Source organism: Tachypleus tridentatus, chromosome 13 (assembly GCF_004210375.1).
Source record: "Tachypleus tridentatus isolate NWPU-2018 chromosome 13, ASM421037v1, whole genome shotgun sequence".
In the NCBI taxonomy this organism is placed as follows: domain Eukaryota; kingdom Metazoa; phylum Arthropoda; class Merostomata; order Xiphosura; family Limulidae; genus Tachypleus; species Tachypleus tridentatus.
The window spans coordinates 60,585,795-60,609,918 of record NC_134837.1 but is presented as its reverse complement, the minus strand read 5'-3'; the positions used below and the strand labels follow the sequence as shown (position 1 = coordinate 60,609,918).

The 24,124-nt window shown below is 33.8% G+C and overlaps 1 protein-coding gene and 1 pseudogene across 2 annotated transcripts in view; both read left to right on the top strand.

The window, feature by feature from the left end:
• The window catches only part of LOC143236151 (GPN-loop GTPase 1-like), a 19,098-nt gene extending 14,511 nt beyond the window's left edge, over nucleotides 1-4,587 (top strand). Inside the window, exon 4 of the mRNA XM_076474439.1 lies at nucleotides 4,490-4,587. Within this exon, the coding sequence (XP_076330554.1) occupies nucleotides 4,490-4,587 (98 nt within the window). The remainder of the gene's footprint in view (nucleotides 1-4,489) is intronic.
• Nucleotides 4,588-4,608: 21 nt separating this feature from the next.
• Nucleotides 4,609-24,124, top strand: part of LOC143236150 (FHF complex subunit HOOK-interacting protein 1B-like) — a 35,968-nt pseudogene continuing 16,452 nt past the window's right edge. Inside the window, exons 1-5 of the transcript XR_013019501.1 lie at nucleotides 4,609-4,653; nucleotides 6,420-6,571; nucleotides 18,412-18,498; nucleotides 21,653-21,820; nucleotides 22,043-22,122. The product of XR_013019501.1 is annotated as an FHF complex subunit HOOK-interacting protein 1B-like (transcript). The remainder of the gene's footprint in view (nucleotides 4,654-6,419; nucleotides 6,572-18,411; nucleotides 18,499-21,652; nucleotides 21,821-22,042; nucleotides 22,123-24,124) is intronic.

Sequence of the window (24,124 nt, the reverse complement as noted above, 5' to 3'; positions counted from 1 at the left end):
TACTTGCATTACATCCACCACTATACTGGTACAAATGTAGAAACGACACTATTGTGGGATTCACATCTACAAACTATACTTAATGTTTTCAATCACATTAACTGTATACATCCCAACATTAACTTCACATGTGAACGGGAAAACAATCTATCATTTCTCAAGAACCGATACACAAACTTAAACAGAATCTACCAAAAAATATCCACTTATTCTGGACTATACATTCCTTGGGACTCAGCACATGAATAAAAAAACAAAAAAACAACATACCTCTGAAACCAAATAAACATAGCCATAAAATGATGATCATCACTAGATAAAATAAACAATGAATTAGACAAAATAAAATAATACTTCATCAACATCAATAAGTTTTTTGCCACAAACCGTAGAAAACATTATATGCACACACCTAGACAAAACAAAATCAACTAACAAAATTAAATATGCCCCACGATTTAAAATTTACAAAACCATATACTGCTGCGTACCATATATTCTCGACATCAGCAGAAAAGTAACTAACATTTAGCAAAACTAGTAACAAAATATAACATTCCAGTTAATGCCAAATTTATTCAAAACCAGGCACAAAACTAAAATGTCTATACTATGTAAACTACATTGACAAACACAACACCAACATTATTTATAAAATACAATTTGATAACTGCTACTTGCCTCTATATTGGAGAAGTAGAAGAATGAAAACTAGATTCATAGAACATATAAAGTCACCTTCTTCGCACGTTTTCAAACACTGCAACTCAAATAAACACAACATGACCATAGAAAACACCCACATACTAAATAAAAGAAACAAACATAAACAAATGCAGAATTAAAGCAGCCTTACTTATATAACAACTCGAGCCCAAAATCAACCAATACAAGGGAACACCTTTATACCTATATTAACAATCCATCATCTAAGCATGCCCTTTACATTCCTACAGTCAGTTACACAACTGCCTTCACACATATGGTCAGCTATTGGTCAGTTACCTCTTTCTTTTTTTTGTGAACTGATGATGACCAAGAAGGTCAAAACATTGTTGAGTTCTCTACATAGTGCCTTCTCTACCCATACCAGCCATTTTTTTACATATATAATTATCAGCTGATTGTTAAATAAATCCATAATCTGGGACAAAATCATGACTACAGACTGGTGTCAGCTGATTGTTAAATAAATCCATAATCTGGGACATAATAATGACTACAGGCTGGTATCAGCTGAGTGTTAAAATACTTAGTCCAGGAAATGATCATGACTACAGACTGGTGTCAGCTAATTGTTAAATAAATCCATAGTTTTCGAACATAATCATGACTACAGACTGGTATCAACTGAGTGTGTGAAATAAATTCATAGCCTAAGACATAATCATGATTATAGACTATTATCAGCTGATTGTTGAATAAATCCATAGTCTTGAATATGAGTCATGACTGCATTCTATCTATCGACATGAACATGCATTGATGTGGATCTATAAAACAGATGATCTTCCTGCCCAATTCTGATGTGCGGAGTTGAATGGTGGAGTATCTTTTTTCCTGTCACTTACTGTATATACTTCTCTCATTTGTTCTTTTGGTGTTAGTTGATGTTGAAGTCCATTTTACAGTTTGCTGTGCCCTAACCATTCTACACCAGGGGTCTCTAAATTTATTTCTGGTGTCCTTCAGTATGGTTTTGCCTTTATTATGAGACATTAATTTCATGACCACAGTACATCTGATTCACAAGTGGTGCTGTCTCTCCATGGGTGTGTTTTATATATTCCATGGGCTTTCTTTGGAAACTTTATGAAGGGGCTGTTCTTAGTGCATTGCCCTTATCCCTCCAGTGGGGCAATATGGGACTCTAGCTGTTCAATGAGAGGATGCCAAATATTGTATCAGAATTCAGCATTTTCCTCCACTGACAGTTTTTTCTGACACTTTCCATCATTCCTTCCACTTCCGGTGACTTTTTTTTCTGTTGCCCAATCTCGAGATGAAGTTGGGCTAAGTTGCATGAAGTGAGTCAGTTATGCAAAAAGAATTGTGTTGCAGTCATTTTGGTAGAGGGCTGTTACATGCTCATTTGCATGATATAATACATATGCCTTGAAAACATGTGAGGAGGCAGGAGTATCAAGGCTAGTGGCAGTCACACATTTTGCATAACTTCGTAAACAGTGGGAATTTTGAATGTAACATCATCAATTGATGATGACTACTTTTAAGGGTTAAGTGCAAAAAAAATGATAATGTACTATCCTCATAAATTTTCTTAACAATCTTAAACACTTCAATAAGATCCTCTCTAACTCCTCTTTTTATAAGTGAAAACAACTTCAGAGATCTTAACCTGATATTGTACAACAACCTTTTCATCCTACTTACCATTCTAGTAGTCCTTCTTTGAATTCATTTTAAGAACCCAGTGACCTTTCTGAGGAAAGGAACTTAATACTGAACACAACACTCTGAATGTAGCATAACCAGTGACCTATAAAATGAAATTATAACCTCTTTAGACTTGTATTAAATATTTCTGTAGATATAACCCAACATCCTATTTACTGTGATGGCACACTTTTTGTATCACTTAAGACACTGATCAACCAGAGCACCAAGATTATTTACTTGTTAAACACTGTTTATCTGTACTTTAAATAGTATAGTTGTGTCTGTTTATATGTACTATAAATAGTGTGATTGTGTTATACACTGTTAAATTATATACATCAAAATTATACTAATAATTCAAATTTAATAGAAATAAAAGCATCTGCTATTTAACTTAAGCAACTCACCAAATAATCTAGATTTTTTTATAAAGAAGCAGCATTTCTTCCTACAGCTGGCAACACTTAATATCATCAACAAATTTAGATAATTTAATTTAAGTTCCTTCATCTGTGTCATTGATGTAAATCAAAGAAAACCAGAGGTCCTGAAACTGAGCTCTGAGGTACCACATTAATCTACTATCCTAAATATAAAATGCATCTCCCAAAATAAACAGACAGCTGACCACTTAGATTTACAAAATCAATCATCCAAGGCTTCAACAAAAAATCATACCATGGTAGGCTTATTCCTAGATGTCAATCAAACATTAGACTCTGTATAGATGCGAGGTGTAAAATATACATTGATACAATTCACTCTTCTGCCTACTATAACAAGATGGATCTCCAGCTTTCTTGTTAACAGAACAGCCAGAGTTAAAATCAACAACTCTGTATTCTCCACAGTAATGCTTACAGCAGGCATACCCTAAGGGTCAATTCTTAGCTCTCTACTCTACATCATGTTTTTCAATAATATTCCATTCTCAAACCTAACATACACACACACCCCTCACAATACACAGAAGACATTGCCATCTGGGCATTTCCTGAGAATCCCTGCTCGTAACATCTGAAGTCCAAATTACCCTCAACTGTAGAATTTGCTATCTAAGGAAATCTGGAAGCATAGTTATAGGGTGCGAAGCAAAAACTATTATGGCAATTTATAAAGCACACATTTGTCCCACAGTAGAATAGGGTATCATGATAAAAATCAGTGCATCTCATAAACAGTACCACATCATACAACAGGCTCAAAATCTTGTAACTTGGATAGCTTACAAACTCCCAATTTACACACTACTTGTACACCTAGAAAAAAATAAGCAAAATGCCTACCTAAGAAAATGACTTGCAGTCCTTGCAACCCAGTACTATAATAAAGTGCACAAAGTCACCCCAAAAACATGGCAATGATATCTCTCCCCATTAAACATAATTCATGCCCTGAATGAAATTGTTTAATCATATATATCATGATATCCTTTCAGCTCTGGACACGAACAGAGTATAATATTCAGCACCCTACCAGTGAAAGTGGGTTTTCTCAGGGTACTCCTGTTTCTCCCCACAGCAGAATTTCCATTTGTATTAGGATCCATTTATCCCAGCCTTGAAAAGACCCATCTCATTTATGTTCAAATCATTATGCATAACTGGTTTAACTTGTTTAATATAAGTCTGAAAACAATACATTTTAAAGTTAAAAATATTTGTCTCACTAGCCAATTCGTTGATAGATATTTAGGTTAAATTATAATTATATTCCCTGAAGGAGGATGAAAAATAACCTGGAGCGGTCAAAAACTCTTGTTTCTCTTCACCTCACATGTGGCTGTAGGTAGTTAAATGTTAATTTGCAATTAATTAACTGTATTGGAGGGTGGTAATAATAATTGCCTTGGTTGTCATTTATTTGTTTTATGGTCTCTATGGGGAGAGTTGGTCAAAGCTGTGAAGAGGTCTCAGTGAGCTGGAAGGAGTATGAAAGTTGGAGTTATTCTGAGATCTTTGCTGGGTTGATGTAGTTATGTTCACACCAGAATGATCAGGGAGATGCGTAACGAGTACATCAGCACAGCTTACATTCACGTACTGAAGTTCACATGGATATAGATGCTGAAAGGTGGTCCTCTTTTCAGGGCTGGGATCAATAGATCCCATGAAACAGACATTTGCTATGGGGATGAAACGGGAGAACCCAGAGAAAACCTGCTTTTATGGCCAGAGTGCCAAATAAAAATACTCTGATTGTGCCCAGATGCAAGCTGAAGGGAGAAAGATACAAGGATTAACAAATACTAAGGTAAATGCACTGGGATACATATCCAACAAAATAGACTAATTTTAGAAGAGACTGGGTGTAGAGAGTCAGTGAGGCTGGAGCTCAACAGGAACGTCGTTGGTAGTGGAAGTTGGTGAGAGTATTAGGATCTTTTTCTTGGAGAGCATTCTTAAATTCATGGGAGAATGTATGGATGTGTTATCCTGTAGAATGGGCTGGGTTTCCAGTGAAAGTTTAACAGTGACTTGGGTGAGTTGTTTGTTGTCTGCTTTAGTCTGGATTGCTTAGTGATTTTTGGCAATATTGGTCTAAGTTTCTTCATTTATTGTACAGAGATGTTTTGTAGAAGTTGAGGCATCACTCTGTGTGGTGTCCAGAATTGTAGTTTGATTACTCTGTGATATCTTGCTGTTTGAGTCAATTTGCATACTTTTACTGGCTGCATGTTGGTTTAAACGGTAGGTTGGTGGTTGGCTTTGGCAAGTCAGTTGATTGATGGTGTATGTTGTGGTTATCTGGAGGGTTTTGGTATCCTGGGCTTGATTGTACAGCAATGAGGAATATGTGGTAGTAATACCCATTATGTAGAATATAGTTGGCAATGTATTTTGTGGTTGTAACTGCTTTAATAAAATGGTTGGCTTGATTTGTATCTTGGAGAAAATTCAGTGAACAGTGTATAACTATGTTTTGTTTTGGCTTTCGATAGCATGCTTGATTTCTTCAGGGTGAATAGATGGATCAAGCGCCTCTAAGGAAAACAAAGAAAGAGGTTTATGGGGCTTTTAGTTGGCAAACAGCTGACACTAATTTCTGTGTTCCAGGGTTTGCTTAGATAAGTTAGGTCTGTGGGTGTAGAGGGCTGAATAAGAATTCTGCCTTGACGAAGGATCAGGGTCTTATAAGGGTCAATGATTACACCAGGCTTGATGTAAGGAACAAAGGTGGCAATTTGTAAAGGCATAAGGTGTGATGGGAGTCCATTGACGATTATATCTCACTTGAACATGATTACTGTCTTTTTTAAACAGGAACTGATGTACTCAGCCTGCATCTCCCTGTTTACCTCTCCTGCAATTAAGAAATCATCCATCTAAGCTATCCTTCCTTCGTTTCCTTTACTGCTTTTCCCAGCTTCCCATAATACCCTAATCAACAAATGCTATATCATGTCTCAATCATGGCAAATCACAATAACTTCAAGTTTGGCACTCTTTAACTCTCAACCATTCAGTAGAGTGAAGAGAAACAGACATTTCTGACAACCCTGGCTATATATCATTCTCTAAGGTGAATAAAATAAACTTTAACCTAATTAACTGTCGCATTTTGTTTTTCCATTCAGTCACTATTTGATCCAATGAGCTGTTGTGTCCCCTACATGTACAGAGATAATTTTCTAACAGTAGCATTTAGCATTTTTTTCAATACTTTCTGGAACATCCTGATACATCACATGCATACCTGTAAGGGCTATTGATGCATCCACGTGTACCTGTGAGGACTGTTTATTTGTGTTAATAAAATCTTATTATGACGTGGTACTGATATCACCCAGCTTCTGAAGAGATTCATGCAATCTTTGTCTGTAAATGATAGACTAAGCATGGGAAAAAAGTTATTTTCAAATGTTAAATGCATGATTGAGTTAACTGTTTTTATCTGTACACTAGGAAGTGTTGATTATGATTTTGGCTCAGTATTACCAATCTTTAATATTTACAAAAATCTATTTGAGTTGTCTGATTAGTTACATGATAAAGTGTTTTCCATCCTGCAGGTGCTAGCCAGCGGGGTTGAGTGGACTGTATTCAGTTTTACCGAGAAGACTGCCAATTATAAAGGTGATTGGTATCACATTACTGGTGAAGATATTCAAGAAATTCCTGAAGTTTCTGTCTTCATGAATTCTTTAGAATTTTGTAATGCAGTTGTACAGGTAAGATGACCATACCTTCATAAGTATACCTATGTTTATCTTGAACCAGGTGTATTTTAGATACATACATTCCACTAGCTTATTCAAAATTTAATTAAGAAAATATATATCTCAAATCATTTGGAGGTCTTTATAACAGAATGTTATTTACAGTTTTGTGACTATGAGAAACCCACTTGAAGTAAAAATGTATCTTAGAACAGCTGGTATGGGTATTAACACTTTTACTAATAAAGCAGAGAGAACAGCATTTCAACCTTCCTAGGTCCACTTCAGGTTGAAACGTTGTTTTCTGCTTTATTAATAAAATAATAACCCTACCAGCTGTCCTGAGATATATTCTTTACAGTTGTAAGGCACATCTCATGTATAGGTTTTCTGTTTCTTATTATTAGTGTTTCTTTACTATGTTATAGAAGAACATGTTTCTCTACCATAAATGTGAGAAATTTATAAAAGAGCATTACATTCGTGTACATCCTGATGAATGTTTTATTTCTGTAACTTATACCTCAGACTAGGAATGTCTGCAACTCTGGTTGTGATCATTTTATACAATTGTAGAATATCGCATGTCAAGAACAGTGTATTGTGTATTATAGTGTCTAATACTGCAGTGTTAGTGATGTTTTTACTATACAGGTATCTTTATAACCAAAACTTTCTTTATGGCAGCTTAAAACTGAAGATATGCTGTAAGTGGCTTAAATTAACAGTAATTAGTTGTTTGAAAGTTAAAAACATCCTATTACATCAGAAAACATAATTGATTTTATTTAGACCAACATTCACCATTACAGCTTAATTTGGTATTAAGAAACAGTTATTTTAGGTTTAATGAGGCCCACTCTCAACAATTATATGATGTTGCTATAGATAATTTTTCACTCTAACGTTTTCAATTATTTACTCGTATAAGTTAGCAAGGCAAGCCTTACATCAGTGATAAAAGGAAATGTGTAAGTATGTAACCAAACATGTGAGTCAAATACAATGATTATTGTCTTTGAAATTTGGAATCCTTCTTAAACAGTTTACTTCTTTTAGATGAACAAAACCATGTCATTAAGACTTGCACAACTAATGAAGGTAAATCTCAAGCTATACAGGAATTTGTATACAAACTAAAAATTTATAAATATCCAAAAATATTTATTGATAAGGTATTATGAAACCAGGGAATGTAGAGCTCACATTAACAATGCAAAAGCTTTACTACATGGAAACAAATCAATTTTGTGTATATTTTGTTATACCATTGGTCCTAAGATTTCAGCTTTTATTGGACAGATCTTTATCCAGTCAGATCTTAGCATCAGAGTCACATAGAAACCAGGTAAAACTTTGAATAATATGTTAATAAAGTAAGTTCTTAAGCTCAAAATGTACAATGATCCTTAACAAATATGGAGATGGTAAATCAGATTATTGAGGAAACTGTAATTACAAGAACAAAGAACTCGTATAAGTAATGAACATCTTCAAGCTCTGCACACGTCAGACAGTGCTGTGGCTGACATCTTTTTAAACAATACAATATAACTGATATTTGATTGTCTCAGAACAGTAAACAGTCTTACATGATGCAACAGTTGTTTAGATAAAAAATGTAAACAGGTCCTAATAACCTCAGAGAATAAGTCACGTTTGAAAGAAAAAAAATTATTCCAGAATTTTTTATTATTACTGTTTGTATTTAATAGTACAATAAGATCTTTTATCTATACTTTAAAGAGTATAATTGTGTCTGTTTATATGTACTTTCAATAGCAGAGATGCCAACCATTATGATTTGAGCGTAATCATTACAATTTTAGTGTATACATTACGACTATCAGCTCATACAGACAAATATTACGACTTGTTGCAACTCCCAAATTATTATATATTATATAGGCCTATACAATAAAGTGATAAATTGTTCCCCCAGGGCTTGAAAGGGGTGAAAAGAAAATTTCTAGTGAGATACAAATAAATTTTGATAATAAATAAAAGACATAGTCCAAATAGCTACTTGTGATAATCATGTTTGTGCTTGAAATAATAAAAATATTTGTATCTCCGACGTCTACCAATAGTTTGAGTGCGGTGCTTCTCCATACTGGAGTGCGTGGGGAAATCCATAGTTATGTCATCAGTGCATGTCAGCCAATCAGCTCATGTAAATGGATATTTCTTGTTTTCTAAGTGGCATAGAAACACCAATGTGATCGTTCACAAGATGGAAAAAAAGAGGCCTCGTTCACCAGATTGTCTTGTTTCTGGCAAATCTAAAAGGACTAAAACTATGAAAGGGCTCTGTCTACAATCATTACGCTCAGTCATTTGAAATAGTTGGCATCTCTGTAGTAGTATGATTGTGTCTGTTTATATGTACTTTCAATAGTATGATTGTGTTTGTTTATATGTACTTTCAGTTATTGCATTGTACAATAATATGATTCAGGATAATTATCTTTGTGTTCTCACATGAAGTCCACTTTATTACAAAGACTCAAAACATTTTGAAATAATAAAAGAACAAATTATAATGTATAGCACTTAGTAAAAAACACAGTAAACAGAACAAACTGTCAGATACGTTGATAAATTTGTGCATCCTGTTTAGTCTTGTGTTTTCTGGCAGGAAAGACTGGTTAACCAATGCCTACGTGACCCTGATTTTGGAATTTCCTTAAAGAAACACCAGGTCAGGATGTTGTTATGTTGTGACCTTGGGAGGTGTTGGAATAAGACAGGTTTTTGATTAAGCAACTTTTGACAGTTATATTTATATAGTTATCTGTTGTGTATGAAATTCTTGTTGATTTCCAATTGATTTGATGGTCGGAATCTCTAATATGAGGAAAAATGTTATTGTTTTAATTTCCATATTTTTTTATGTTCAGAAACTCTCATGCCAACATTTCTTCCAGCTTCACCTTCGTAAACTTTCTCACAGGATTGGGATTGTGTAATATAAATACCTTGTTTAATATCTTCAGGTGTTGTTCTATTTGAAAGTAGGCTATTTTTAATGGTGTTGAGGTATTTGTATGTGATTCTAAAGCTATTCAGGTTATTTTTAATGGTGTTCATATATTTGTATATGATTCTAAAGTTATTCTTCCTTAATATTTTCTCAAGGGTTCAAAGTTAGTGTTGTGGTTAATATAAAATGGTTTCATATTATTCTTGGTTGATCTTTCTTTATTTTTATCAATCAAGGTTTTCCTGGTTTTGAGTTGGCAGTTTGTAATGAAGCATGGTTGAAAATTTAGTTTTTTTGAAAATAGAAAAGATATTTTTAATGTCATGTTCGAGCATTATTGGGTTGCATGTTCATATGCTCTAAGAAAAAAATGAAGAAATAATAGATGCTTTGTCCTGTTTAGGGTGACATAAAAGAAGTAAACATGACTTAAAGAATGTGTTGGTTTACAGTATGCTGAGAGAACTAGTTGTGTTTTTTCTAGTTATCAAAATATCCAAGAAAGGAAGTTGGTCATCCTTTAACCATTTGACTTTAAATTTAATAGTTGGGTGAAGTTGATTGAGGTTGTTATAAAAATACATCACCAATATATTTGAACCATGAAATATTTGAAAGGTTTATATTTATTAAAGGAACTAATTTGCTTTCAAAATATTCCATGGAAAGGTTGTACAGTATTGGAGATAGTGGATTTTCCATATTTTTGTCTAAAGTACTGACCAAGACAGGTAAATACATTGTGTTTACACAGATTTTGATAAGGGAGATAAAAGTGTCAATGGGAACATTGTCAGTTCAGATAATTTTCTTTAAAGAAATTCTATAGTTTCTTCAGTTGGCACATTGGCAAATAAAACAAGATAAATAATGATGTAGGTAAAAAGAAGTTGTTTGGTGATACATGGTAAAAAAATGATGTAATTTGTTGAAGGCAGAATGTGATGATGTAAGTAAAGACAAGATGTGATGAAATACCCAAAGATAAGGTGTATGATAATATAAAAAGGAAGGTGTTTCAGTTTTAAGTAAAGTTTAGTCAACTTCCAGTTATAGTGGCCTTTTCAGAATCACAACTATTAAAGAATTTTCTAGAAGGTGATAAATTTAAAGTTAGAATAAGTAAATTGATTATAATTTAACCTTTTATACACAGGTGAGGGTCAAGGTTATGCAAGCTACAACCATTTACAGAGTACCATTCAAAATACTATTGTGTATATGCTGTCAAAGTTATCGACTACTTGTTTTATGCTAATGTTTCTCATTTCTGTTCTGAGATACATTAGTAACAGTTTGTGATAAGGGAGAGTAAATACTAGACAGAGTTTTGTTTAGATATCTAGATATGCATTTCAGAGGCTTTAGTAGTTATGCAAATACAATATTCAAATTGTACAGTGAATAAAAGTATTTTTATTCTTTTCACAAATATCACCTTTTTGGTGGCACCATACTACGTACCTATAAAATGCCAAGTATTGTCAGAATATACTTCTGAAATATGTGCCATTTTGCTATGACTGTGGTTGTCCATGATTTTCTGATTTGCTTATTCAAAACTGTTTTAATGTAACACAGTCGACTCTATAACTTTGTTTTTTAACTATCTTAAACTTTTTGGTTTTATAAGTTAATTAAGAAATGATTGTGTATGAATTATGAAATTATGATTATTTTTATAAATATATCTGATATTGCTATAACATTTGAAAAACAATCTTATGTTTATTCATAATCTGTTATTAATAATGTGTTTTCTTTGTAAAGCTGCATTGAAGTTAAGTGTCAGCCAATTAATGTGTTATCAAAACATTATCTACATGTGTTTCATGAAGATTTTGATAATATTAGTATTCTGAAAGTTAATTAAAACCTAATTGTGATTTAGAAATATTAAGAAAGCAACTTGTGTGCATTTAGTAACTAGAACTGTGTGATTAACTCAAGTAATGTCATGAAAATAGATAAATAATTGATATTAGTGTTTCAAGCTATTAATGTTTTTAAGTATTCCACCCATGCAAGTAATCAAAATAATGACATTACTATTTTTTATTACCATTAATTAATTCAAAATTATTAAATTTGACAAGTTAGTGTCATCTCTCACAAACTCTTCAAGGTGGATTCCTGTATGTGGTGAGGAGACCTCCTATAGAAGGTTCTGTTCTTTCAGTTTACCTCCTCTGGAATATAAACATCCACCCGTGTTTGCCATGTGTGGCGATCTGTGAAGGGGAGGAGAGGATCCTAGTGGTTGAGGGGTTCAACCCTAACACACCACTTTGGCCTTAAATTTCTGTAGACAGGTGGCCTTGGGGATCATTTGGCTAGTCCATTTGGGCTTGGGTCAACTAAGTACCAGTATCAGATGATCTCAACAGGTGTTGTGGACATTGTATTTGATCCTGGTGTTTGGGTATAGTGCTCATGAAACCCTGGTGTTGCTGCAATGTCCTTGTTTGGGTTGGGTCAGTGGGCATTGAAATGTATTGCCTTTGTAATGGATACACTCATTCATGAAAAAAATAAAAATTAAAAAAAAAACTATCAGAAAACAACCGCTCATGGATGACTCTGTTGTACAGTCACCATCACAGTCAGATTCTGTACCTCAATTTCTAATCATGCATTCCTTATCTGAGAAATCCTTAAGGCAGTCATCTTCCTGTTTATTAGAAAAGGATTAAAGGAGATTGCTGACTCCCCCAAGTCAGTGAAGAAGTTACTCTCTGGAGACATTTTGGTGGAAAGACTTTCACCACAACATAACAAACTCCTCTTGGACCTGAAGAATGTTGGAGATATACCCATCAAGGTTACTCCCCATGCAACTTTGAATTCTTTCAGAGGAGTTACAGTTGAGAGGAATTTAAAGAACATTCCTGAGTCAGGGATCCTTGCTGGTTTCTCCAGCCAAGGTGTTTCTGTGGTGTTCTTAATTTCTGCTCACAAAGATGGAATTATGATGCCTTCTGATGTTCTGATATTGATGTTTACATAATCACGATTTCCTGTCACAGTCAAAGCAGGTTACTCGAACTGTAAAGTACAGCCATACATTCCCAACTCTCTCAGATGTTTCCAGTGTAATCTGTTTGATCACTCAAAAACATTATGTCCTGGTTCTTTAACATGTACTCTTTGTGGTGGCAAAGTCTATGAGTGTGAACTGGAACCATACTGTCTTAAGTGTAGTGGTTCACACCCTTCTTACTCTTCTTTGTATCCTAATTGGTGGAGGAGAAGGAGGTGCAATGCTTGAAGACAACAAACATTATCTCCTACCAGGATGCTAAGAAGATATTGTCCACCACACTCCATCTCGGGTATATGCTACTGCACTATTTTTCACTGCTACAGTGGGAGTGCAGATGCATCTCTCTGTGCTTCCTGCAGAGCCTTTTGCCCTCTATAGTTAAAAGAGTTGACAAATCTACATCTACTTCCATCTCTGTCCCCGATGCTCTTTCCAGTAGCTGCCCGGTTCCACAGACAGAGATCTGTCTACTTTATCCAGGGAAAGATCTATGGAGATTGATAGATCTCTATCCAATAAGGAAAAAAAAATAGGCAAAGACAGAAGGGCTCTCTGCCTCATTTTCCTTCACATAAATAAAAATGGTTACTTTGATACAGTGGAACTGTAGAGGTTTCCATTTGAATATAGATGACATTAACAATTTGATTGAGTTTTATCACCCTGCGTGTCTCTCCTTACAGGAAACATTTCTGAAACATGCCAATGCAGTCACCCTTTAGCAGTTTTTTGTTGTACAGAACTGACAGGTTGTGTGATGAACGTGTATGGGAGGGGTGGCAGTGTTGGTTGATCAGAATGTGCCCATCCTGTCTTTGCCACTTAGTATTTTTTTTGAAGGCCTTAGCCATTTATGTTTCCTTGTGTTGTACCATCACTATTTGTTCTCTACCTGTCTCCTGAAGAGACCTATGATCATTCAAACATTGAGCAGTTACTGTCTCCTGAAGAGACCAATGATCATTCAGACCTTAATGCTCTCATTGAACACTTGCTTTCTTCCTTTTCATTCCTAGGGGGATTTCAATTGACATAATTCTGTCTGTGATGGTGCTGATATTGATGGGAGGGATCATTCCATAGATTGTATGCTCCTGGATCACAACTTTTCTCTCTTCAGTACTGGTTCTTACACTTATTTTCTTGCACATAGTCAGTCTTTTACTGTATTGATCTCTCATTTTGCTCCCTTCACTTTTCTCTTACTTTTCTTGGAGGGTTGACAGTAACCTATGGGGCAGTGATAATTTTCCCATCACTTTGAGAGAGACTGGCAATAGATTTTACCAAACCCACATGCCTCAATGAAAGTTGGACCAGGCCAACTGGCCCTTTTTCACTGCTCTTTCAAAATATGGTCCTGCTGTCATATGTCCATCAGTAGATGACTGCATGGCAGCAATGACTGACTGTACTGTCCAGGCAGCTGCTCAGTGTATTCCTAAAGCCTTAACCCTTTTTCCATAGTATCCTCATCTGTGATGTAATCCTGCCTGCCATGGCATGGAAGGCTCAAAAATAGGCCTGGGATACCTTTTGTAGGTATCCCACACTTTTAAACTGCAATACATTTCATAGGGCCAGAGCACGTGCTTGGCAGGTCAGATGTTAAAGCCAGAAGAAATCTTGGATTAAATTTAGATTAAACATTTCTTCTACCACCAGTTCTTAAATCATATGGGACAAGATTCGAAAGGTCAGTGGATAGTATACTTCTGCCCCCCCCTTTCAATCTTGTTCTCTGATAGCCAGGAAGTTGCTGATGCCCATAGCATCACCAGTACTCTTGGTGAAAGCTTTTCTCATGAATCTAGCACTTCTATTTCATCTACCACTACCTTAGCCATCAATACATGGGTAAAGTGATTGCATCTTTCCTTTCGGGCTAATCGTCTCTCTGACTATAATTGTCCCTTTATATTGGTTGAACTCAAGCTTGCTCTTCATTGGTCTGGCAGTACCTTATTTGCATCTGATGATATTCACTATGAGATGCTGTGCACCATTCTACGGTACTCCCTTTTTTTGAAGCCTGAGAAGGATCCTAAGGTTCCTTCAAACTACTGTCCAGTTGCTTTGACAAGCTGTCTCTGTAAGATCTAAGAGAGGATGGCTAACCCTCATCTTGTTTGGTTCCTCATGTCAAACAAACTTCTCTTGCCCACCCAGTGTGGGTTCTGGTAATAGTGCTTCACTGTGCATCACCTGATTTGAATTGAAAGCTTATGATACTACGTGGCGGTATGGCATCCTGCGAGACCTCCTCTTATATGAGTTGTGTGGCCATTTGCCCATTTTTAATGGACTGCCAATTCTAAGTTCTTGTGGGTTCAACACTTTCCTGTTCTTACCCACAGGAACTTGGAATCCCTCAGGGCTATGCTTTAAGTGACACACTTTTCGTTATAATGATTAATACCATTAGTGGACAATTCCCCCCCATACAGTTGCAAACAGACTCTATATAAAAGACTTCCGCATCTTGTGTCAGTCGCTGAGCATAAAGCTTATTAAACGGCAGCTACAAACTACAAACTGCCCTCAATCATTTACTGAAGTGGACCAATAACTTCACATAATATTTTCTTCTAAGCTGCTGATTCTAAGTGCCCGAACCTAAATAAATTAACCTCTAAATTTGATATATCTATTGGTTATAAACATGCTCAACATATGAGACATGATTTAAATAGTTTTATACAGATATATAAGTTGAAGGAGTTTAACTTCTTGTTTTAACAAAATGTGGTGGTATTTTTATATTCTGACCTATCAGTATCTAATGTTTGTGTTTTAAATTGTTGGACATACTGAAAGCCAAATAAAGGAATCATGTAAGTCTGAAAAGGGACAAAATAGAGGCAAAGCAAGTCGTACAACATGAAATTGAAACTTGGATATTATAGAAATTTAAATTACAAGGTATGTTGTGGTATTAAGTTACTGAAATATATTTATAATAAAGCTGTTAAGTTTTAAATGTAACACTGTGAAGAGGTCTTAATATGCACTCAGATAATCAATTAATCCAATTCTACAAGTAGGCCAGTTCTATGAAGCAAGACTGATTGTTTCGTTTGCTTTTGAATTTCCTGCAAAGCTACATGAGGCCTATCTGTGCTAGCTATCTCTGATTTAGCAGTGTAAGAGTTGAGGGAAAGCAGCTAGTCATCACCATCAACTTTTGGGCTACTCTTTTACCAACAAATAGTGGGATTGATCATTACATTATAATGCCCCCATGGCTGAAAATGCAAGCATGCTTGGTGTGATGGGGATTCAAATCTGCAACCCTCTGATTAACTACTTGACCATGCTGAGCCAGTAAGATTGATGAACAAAGTATTACCACTGAACAAGCACTGATTGAACTTGTAACATTATCAAAATATTATAAAAAAAATTTCAGGATTTTATATTTAACATATTTAACAATAACATTTGTACAGGGCTGCAGTATTGTATCTTCTGTAGTGTAATTCATAGCTATTTTCAATGCGATGTCTTACCTTCTTTGAGAAAATAGCTTTTCTTGATTAGTAGTGCTTTTTATTGGCACAAATTTTCAATGTTTGTCACTAGTGTTCCACCTTCTGCTTTTGCATGTAAATTATTATGCAGCAGTTCTATTGTAGATCTCACTCTGTGGTGAGTGGTGCTTGACTAGGTATAGTTTAAAAAAAAAACATTTGTATTTCCCATCCTGTGGCCATGCTCAATGTTAATTACATTGTAGCTCTTCTTACCACAGATCTAATGTACAATTCCAGATGCCACCAGATGACTTGTCATCTATGCTGGAACAGTTATGTTGCAGAATTAAGTTATGCCCATTATAGAGATGGGGTTCTCTACAGGACCATTAGTAGTTCTCACTGGTGGTTTTTTTTGCTTCATAAATATGTTCTTCCCAGACTCATTGACACACATGAGTAAAGCAGACAGGGATTGCTGCCCATCTCTTATGTTCTGTGGCTTTGAAATTTTTCTACCATGAATATGATGTATGATTCTAGGTGCCACCAGGTGTTGGTTTATTAACTCTGTCAGTTTGGTAACTCTGCTTTTAAAAACAGTGTATTGTGGTCACCTGTTGCACACTCTGTGGTGGTGCAGTCCTCCAGACTCTCCAAAGTATTTTCCATCTCTTCTAGTGGAGTATGGGAATCCTTGCTATTTACCAGTTCCTAGTCAATTGGATGATGAACCATGGAGGCCTCTCCTCCTGAATGATGCATCATACCACTCAATTGAGATTAGGGTGGTGGCATTTTCTACAGTTGGTTATGATGTATTTCACTTCCTACCATGGACCTAATGTTCAATTTCAGATACTGTGAGGTTTCCGGTTGAAGTACTTTGTTATGCCACAATTACGTACACATATATCTCTATTACAGTTGGCCCTACAGGTTGAAACATTCCTCCTATCTTCCATATTCTGGATGGGGTTCCCAAGGTATCAGATGTTGGTTAGAAATGGCCCAGCTAAGTAAGTACCCATATATGTTCTGGCCAGTATCCCTCCTTCCAACTCAAACTAGATGAAAAATTCCCAATGCTACTAGGTTTTGGACAGGAGATGTACCAAGGTTTTGGGTCACTCTTCTTACCACTTGCTAGATATCATTTATAGTTATAGCTTGGTGAAGCACTTGTATTGTTCATTGTGCCAGGTATCCTTGTTCTGTTATGGTCTGGAAAAGACATACCCAGTGCTGCCAGGTCTTAGACTGGAGATGCCATTCTACTGGAGACTTCCTTCTTTCTATCATTTTCTGGATGTTGGTTCATGGTGGAATAGGTGTTGGTTGGGTGAAAAATGCATGCAACTTGCTCATGATGCTCATCTTCCTTGCCAAGTTCCATTTTGGGGTAAAGAAGTAGGTGATACTTTGCTTTCCATGGAATTGTTGTACAATTTCCAGATTCTGCCAGGTGTTGGATGAGGTCAAACTTCCATTACAGTCTGCCATGCCCTAGCCACTCAACTTTCATTAATCTCACTAACCTTTAATATGTATTATGTGGTGTGGTCTCCTTTTTTTTTTTTTTTTTCTTCTACACCTTATGGTTTGCTTTGAGTACTTTCTAAAGGTTTACTGGTTTAGTGTGAGATTCTAGTTATTTTGTGAGAAGGGGTAAGATATTGTATTGGAAGTTGGTGTTTTTCTAATCTGAAAATGTGTTTCTGATAAATACTTGCATCCTCTCACATTTACTACCCAGCCTTCTCATTTCTGGTTATATATGGTGTAGGTCTTCTAACCAATTTCAAAGTGATTAATGAGTACAGATGTGTAGAGAGCACTATTTTCAATAGGGTTTGTGTCATGCTTCCATTGGTGGATAACTGCTGCATTTACATATGGATATACAGAAACAGGAGGTGGAAGGCTAGTAGCAAGCATTGAAAATTGGAGGCAGTACTAATCAAGAAAAAATATTTTGTGAGGGAAAGTGAGTATCTATCAGAAATACATTTTCAGTTTAGGAAAATGTTGACTTTTAAACTATGTATGAAAATAGTTGATTGTAACAAGTTATACATATATTAATTTAATAATTAAATACTGTTATTATTCACAGACGGTTATATTTATATATAAATAGAATTACGTATAACAAGAATTCATGAAATTATTGCTTAATAATAATTTTAATTGTGTGTTCAGAATGCTATGTGAATTTTTCTTCAAATTAAGTAGCTTCAAGTGGAAAATTTCATAAAGGTGGCCAGAAGAAAAAATATACCAATAAAGTAAGGGTTTTATATTGTGAATTGTATGTAATAGACATAACAGTTTTTGTACTTTATAAATCAAGGTAGCTCACCATGTGGTACAAGCCCAAGTTGTAGATTACCTCTATCAAGGATTTTTGGAGCCTGTAATTGGACCAGCTCTTCATCAGGTACAATGGAATATTTGTTTTAGAATTATTTATGGTAATGCCACCTATTACTTTTAATTAATTTAGTGGTTATTTTTAGTTACATAATTTTGAAGAGCAGAATGTTAACTAATAATGTTTTAACCTGTAATTGTAAACAAACTCATTGTCTCTTACATTTCAATGGTAGCTACTGTCGACCTACCATCAAGATATTTATTGATTTAAAATGCACCATTTATTTACTGTTTGATTAAAATCTCGTATTTAAACTAAAACACCTATTGATATGTACAGACAGACATTTTTATCTTAGCATTTCCTTTGTATTTGTTGTCATTATAGTTGTTCTTTCTCAACTGTCACTTGCACTAGTACTTCATTATACAATAGAAATGGTTTATTTCATCATTTCTCATCTATAATGATTATTAATTGTACAATATAAATGGTGTATTGCATTATTTCTCACCTATAATAATTATTAATCCTACAACATAAATGATGTGTGTTTTTCTTATAGTAAAGCCACATCAGGCTATCTGCTGAGCCCACTGAGGGGAATCGAACCCCCTGATTTTAGAGTTGTATATCTGTAGACTTACCACTGTACTAGTGGGGGACCCTACAACATAAATGGTGTATTGCATGACTTCTCATCTATAATAATTATTAATCCTACAATATAAATGGTGTATTGCATCACTTCTCACCTATAATAATTATTAATCCTACAATATAAATGGTGTATTGCATCACTTCTCACCTATAATAATTATTAATCCTACAATATAAATGGTGTATTGCATCATTTCTCACGTATAACAATTATTAATCCTACAATATAAATGGTGTATTGCATCATTTCTCACGTATAACAATTATTAATCCTACAATATAAATGGTGTATTGCATCATTTCTCACGTATAACAATTATTAATCCTACAATATAAATGGTGTATTGCATCATTTCTCATTATAACAATTTTAATCCTACAATATAAATGGTGTATTGCATCATTTCTCATATAACAATTATTAATCCTACAATATAAATGGTGTATTGCATCATTTCTCACATTATAACAATTATTAATCCTACAATATAAATGGTGTATTGCATCATTTCTCACGTATAACAATTATTAATTCTACAATATAAATGGTGTATTGCATCATTTCTCACGTATAACAATTATTAATCCTACAATATAAATGGTGTATTGCATCATTTCTCACATTATAACAATTATTAATCCTACAATATAAATGGTGTATTGCATCACTTCTCACATTATAACAATTATTAATCCTACAATATAAATGGTGTATTGCATCATTTCTCACGTATAACAATTATTAATCCTACATTATAAATGGTGTATTGCATCATTTCTCACGTATAACAATTATTAATCCTACAATATAAATGGTGTATTGCATCATTTCTCATGTATAACAATTATTAATCCTACAATATAAATGGTGTATTGCATTTCTCACCTATAATAATTATTAATACTACAATATAAATGGTGTATTGCATCATTTCTCACGTATAACAATTATTAATCCTACAATATAAATGGTGTATTGCATCACTTCTCACGTATAACAATTATTAATCCTACAATATAAATGGTGTATTGCATCACTTCTCACGTATAACAATTATTAATCCTACAATATAAATGGTGTATTGCATCATTTCTCACGTATAACAATTATTAATCCTACAATATAAATGGTGTATTGCATCATTTCTCACGTATAACAATTATTAATCCTACAATATAAATGGTGTATTGCATCATTTTTCATGTATAACAATTATTAATCCTACAATATAAATGGTGTATTGCATTTCTCACCTATAATAATTATTAATACTACAATATAAATGATGTATTGCATTTCTCACCAATAATAATAATTAATTTTACAATATTAAACAAAAAAGCAAGTTCTCAATATTTTTCTGGCTATCCAATGATGTGACAAGAGCCCTTATAAATTTATCCAAGATAATCATTAAAGTTCTTTCCAGAATAAACCTTGTATTATAAGTGAAATTTACATCTACCTGTTCAGAACACAATGTGACTTAACACATTATTTGATGCAAGCATTGGCTTTCTATTGGTTATAGATAATATGAAATTAAATGTAAGAAAGAATTATTATCAAATCCTAATAGAGAAATGTGACAGGTAGATGTGGCATGAGAGATCTGATTTTTATTGGATAGTTTTGTAATCATAAAGTAAAGGCTGTAGAAATTATGGTTTGTCTGAGGAATGATGATTTTATAGTGAGTAATTTATGCTTTATTTCATTGTTACTGAGAGGTGGTGGATAAAATGAAGATACCTAGAGAAAATGTGTGTAACACTAGGGGAGATTCAGAATTTAAAAAATATTCCTTATAAAATTAAGAACTTAACACTTATCTGCTATTAAAATATGGAGGATTATGAGCTAAGATTTCTTGCTATACTAACTGGTATATTGTAAACAAAAAAATAGTTTAATAAAAACTTTCAATATAAGACAAGAAAACCATGTGACATACTCAGTAAAGGATACCTGTAAGAATTGGAATTTGAGGCTTGTGGAGACAAACCATATTGTGAACGTTACCAACAGAGAGTCAATTGTTTCAAACAAAGATTGGCTTTTATTGTATCTCATGGAATGTTGTGTGGCATCTCTTATTCCATAATTTTTGTTCAGGGTAGCTGTTAATGGCTTATCTGTTGGATACATGTAGGAAAAATAAAAATTTGTAGCAGCTAAGAATGTAGTACCATTAATATCAGATTTATGATAGACTCATGAAGAGATCAAACAAAATTCTTTGCAAAATGTGCTGAATTGTAAAAATGAGTATTCAGAAGCTTAAATAATAAGTTGAACTACACTGTATGGTCTTTTCCTGTTTATTTAGTTAACAACAGACTAACAAGAAAAAAACTGATTGTGATACATGAAATTTTCAATATAATTACTGCTAAACTTAGAAAATGTTGTGACCAAACTGCTTTAATATTTTTTGAATTTTATGAAAATAAAAGAAGGAACTATGTATTACAATAATATTCAGTCTGAGAAGTACAAAACCGTAAATTATTGGTTTTAAAATAACAGCAATAAAAATTATCTTTTGACATTTAGACATCCACAGAAGAAGTCGTAGCAGCCACAGCTTACTTGCAGTTATTTCTTCGTTCCATCACTGAACCAAAGTTAATCAAAGTCTTCCTCAAGTTTATAGTGATGTCAGATTTTGAAGGCCATCAGATCTTAGATACCTTAGTGAAAAGAATAGGATCCCAGTCAGTTGTAAGTTACTGTTTCATGTGTACATATTTTTAGGAAAGTGTATTTATTTTGTGGGCTTTTGTTTACTGTTTTATCTCTTCTAGTATGAGGAGTCGAAGGAATAATGTCAGCAACAAGGAAATTATGGTGAAGTTGTTCATGACATTGTTACAGTTTCTTAGAATATTCACTATTTTATCGTTTTTTTTTTTTTGTCTTAGAAACGTTTTTTTACTACTTTAGCTGTGTACCATCACACTGGCCCTTTTCAAGACACTTCTGGACTTTAACTGTGAAGATTTCATGTTGGAGTTAGTACTCAAGTAAGTGTGTTTATATCTATTCTGAACTTTGTCATGTTTAACTTAATTGTCAGGGAATGGTGTTTATATCCTTCCTCAACTTTGTCATGTTGAACTTAATAGTCAAGTAATGTGCTTATATCTTTTCTCAACTTTGTTATGTTGAACTTAATAGTCAGTTAAGGGTGTCTATATCCTTCCTTAACCTGTCATGTTGGACTTAATAGTGAGGTAAGGGTGTTTACATTTTTTTTCAGCTTTGTTGTGTTGAACTCGGGGAAGGGTGTTTATATCCTTTTTCAACTTTGTCATGTTGAACTTAGGGAAGGGTGTTTATATCCTTCCTCAACTTTGTCATGTTGAACTTAGGGAAGGGTGTTTATATCCTTCCTCAACTTTGTCATGTTGAACTTAGGGAAGGGTGTTTATATCCTTCCTCAACCTTGTCATGTTGGAATTTAATAGGTAAGGGTGTTTATATTCTTTCTCAACTGTGTTGTGTTGTGGCTAGTACTGAACTAAGTGTGCTGGAGTTTAAACTTGAGATGATTCAACATAACTTAAGTTTCCTAGATGCTTTGTTATTAATGCATCAGGGTGCATGTTTGAGATACAAGAAGTACTACCAGAAAGTTCCCATAAAGGATTGTGGAACATTTTAATCACTATAACTAAGTGTAAGCTACAGTGTTGGAAAAATAAAAATTTAACAAACTGAGAATTGTTTGTAAATTAGCAGATAATATTAGACAAACAACCATGTGCTTTATATAAGGAACTTGTGCATAAAACTGCAGATTATGCTCTTTAAATATTTCAACTACAGTTTGATACTTAAAACTACATTGGGTTATATGTAAGTAACTCAATAGCAATACATAAAAGTACTATGAATTCTGTATGAGTGACTAAACAACTGAACAGCAATACATAAACATAACTAGTGTTTTGTACATAAAATTATTGAGAGTTCTGAATAAGTGACTAAACAACAATATTTATATAAAACTGTTGAGTTCTGAAAAAGTGACTAGACAACAATAATACATAACATTAGTGAGTGTGTGTCAATTTAACACATAGCATTGGATGGCTTTATTCTATGTTGGGTGAAATAGTTTGAAGCTTGACATTCTACAGATTATGTAGTTTCAGCAAATTATCTTTTTTAAAATTAATATTTGTATGAATTCTTAGTTTTAGAAGATTTATTTGTGAAATGTCATTTCAGAAATAGTTGAAAATACTTACTTTTGTTATAGTTTTAAATTACATATTTGTCAGTATTGAAGTTGACTTCCTTTCATTAAGTTACTGGATTTTTAACAATATTTAGCAATAATAAGTGGCTACCTCTGGCAACTTGTCTTATTCTAGTTAGGGGTGTTCACAGTACTGCTTTGCCTACACAAAGGCAAGTGTTCTACAGGGAAACTCGATAATTTAAGGAAGGAGACCTGCATTTTGACTGGTACTAAATGCCTCTAGCCTATAAAGAAATAAATGAATGTATAGTCCTGTAAATGTAGGTTTACAATAAACACTAGAAAAAATATACTATTTGTAAAAACTGATACTTTTGAATATATTTTATTACCAGTGTAAACTTAATTTTATCATGATGTTTTGTCATGAAGGTATAAGAAAAAAATATGTTTAATTTTAGCTTCATTTAGTCCCATTGTTACACATGTACTTGCTCATAAATTCAGTTGTAAACTTAATTTTATCATGTTGTTTGTTGACAAACAGTTGTTTAATGATATTTTTGTCATGAAGATGTAAGAAAAAGAAGTGTTATTTTAGCTTCATTTCATGCCATTGCTACACATCTATCTGTTCATAAATGTTTTTATTAAACTGAAGTAATGGTTTCTTACCAGCAAGTTCTAAATATGTTTTGAACTACAAATAATTAATATCACATCTGGTGTAATATGATAGTTGTAAATGTATATAAATTTATTATGTAACAAGTTTCTGTCTATTAGAGATATTTTTAGATATTGTTGCTCAGTTGTAA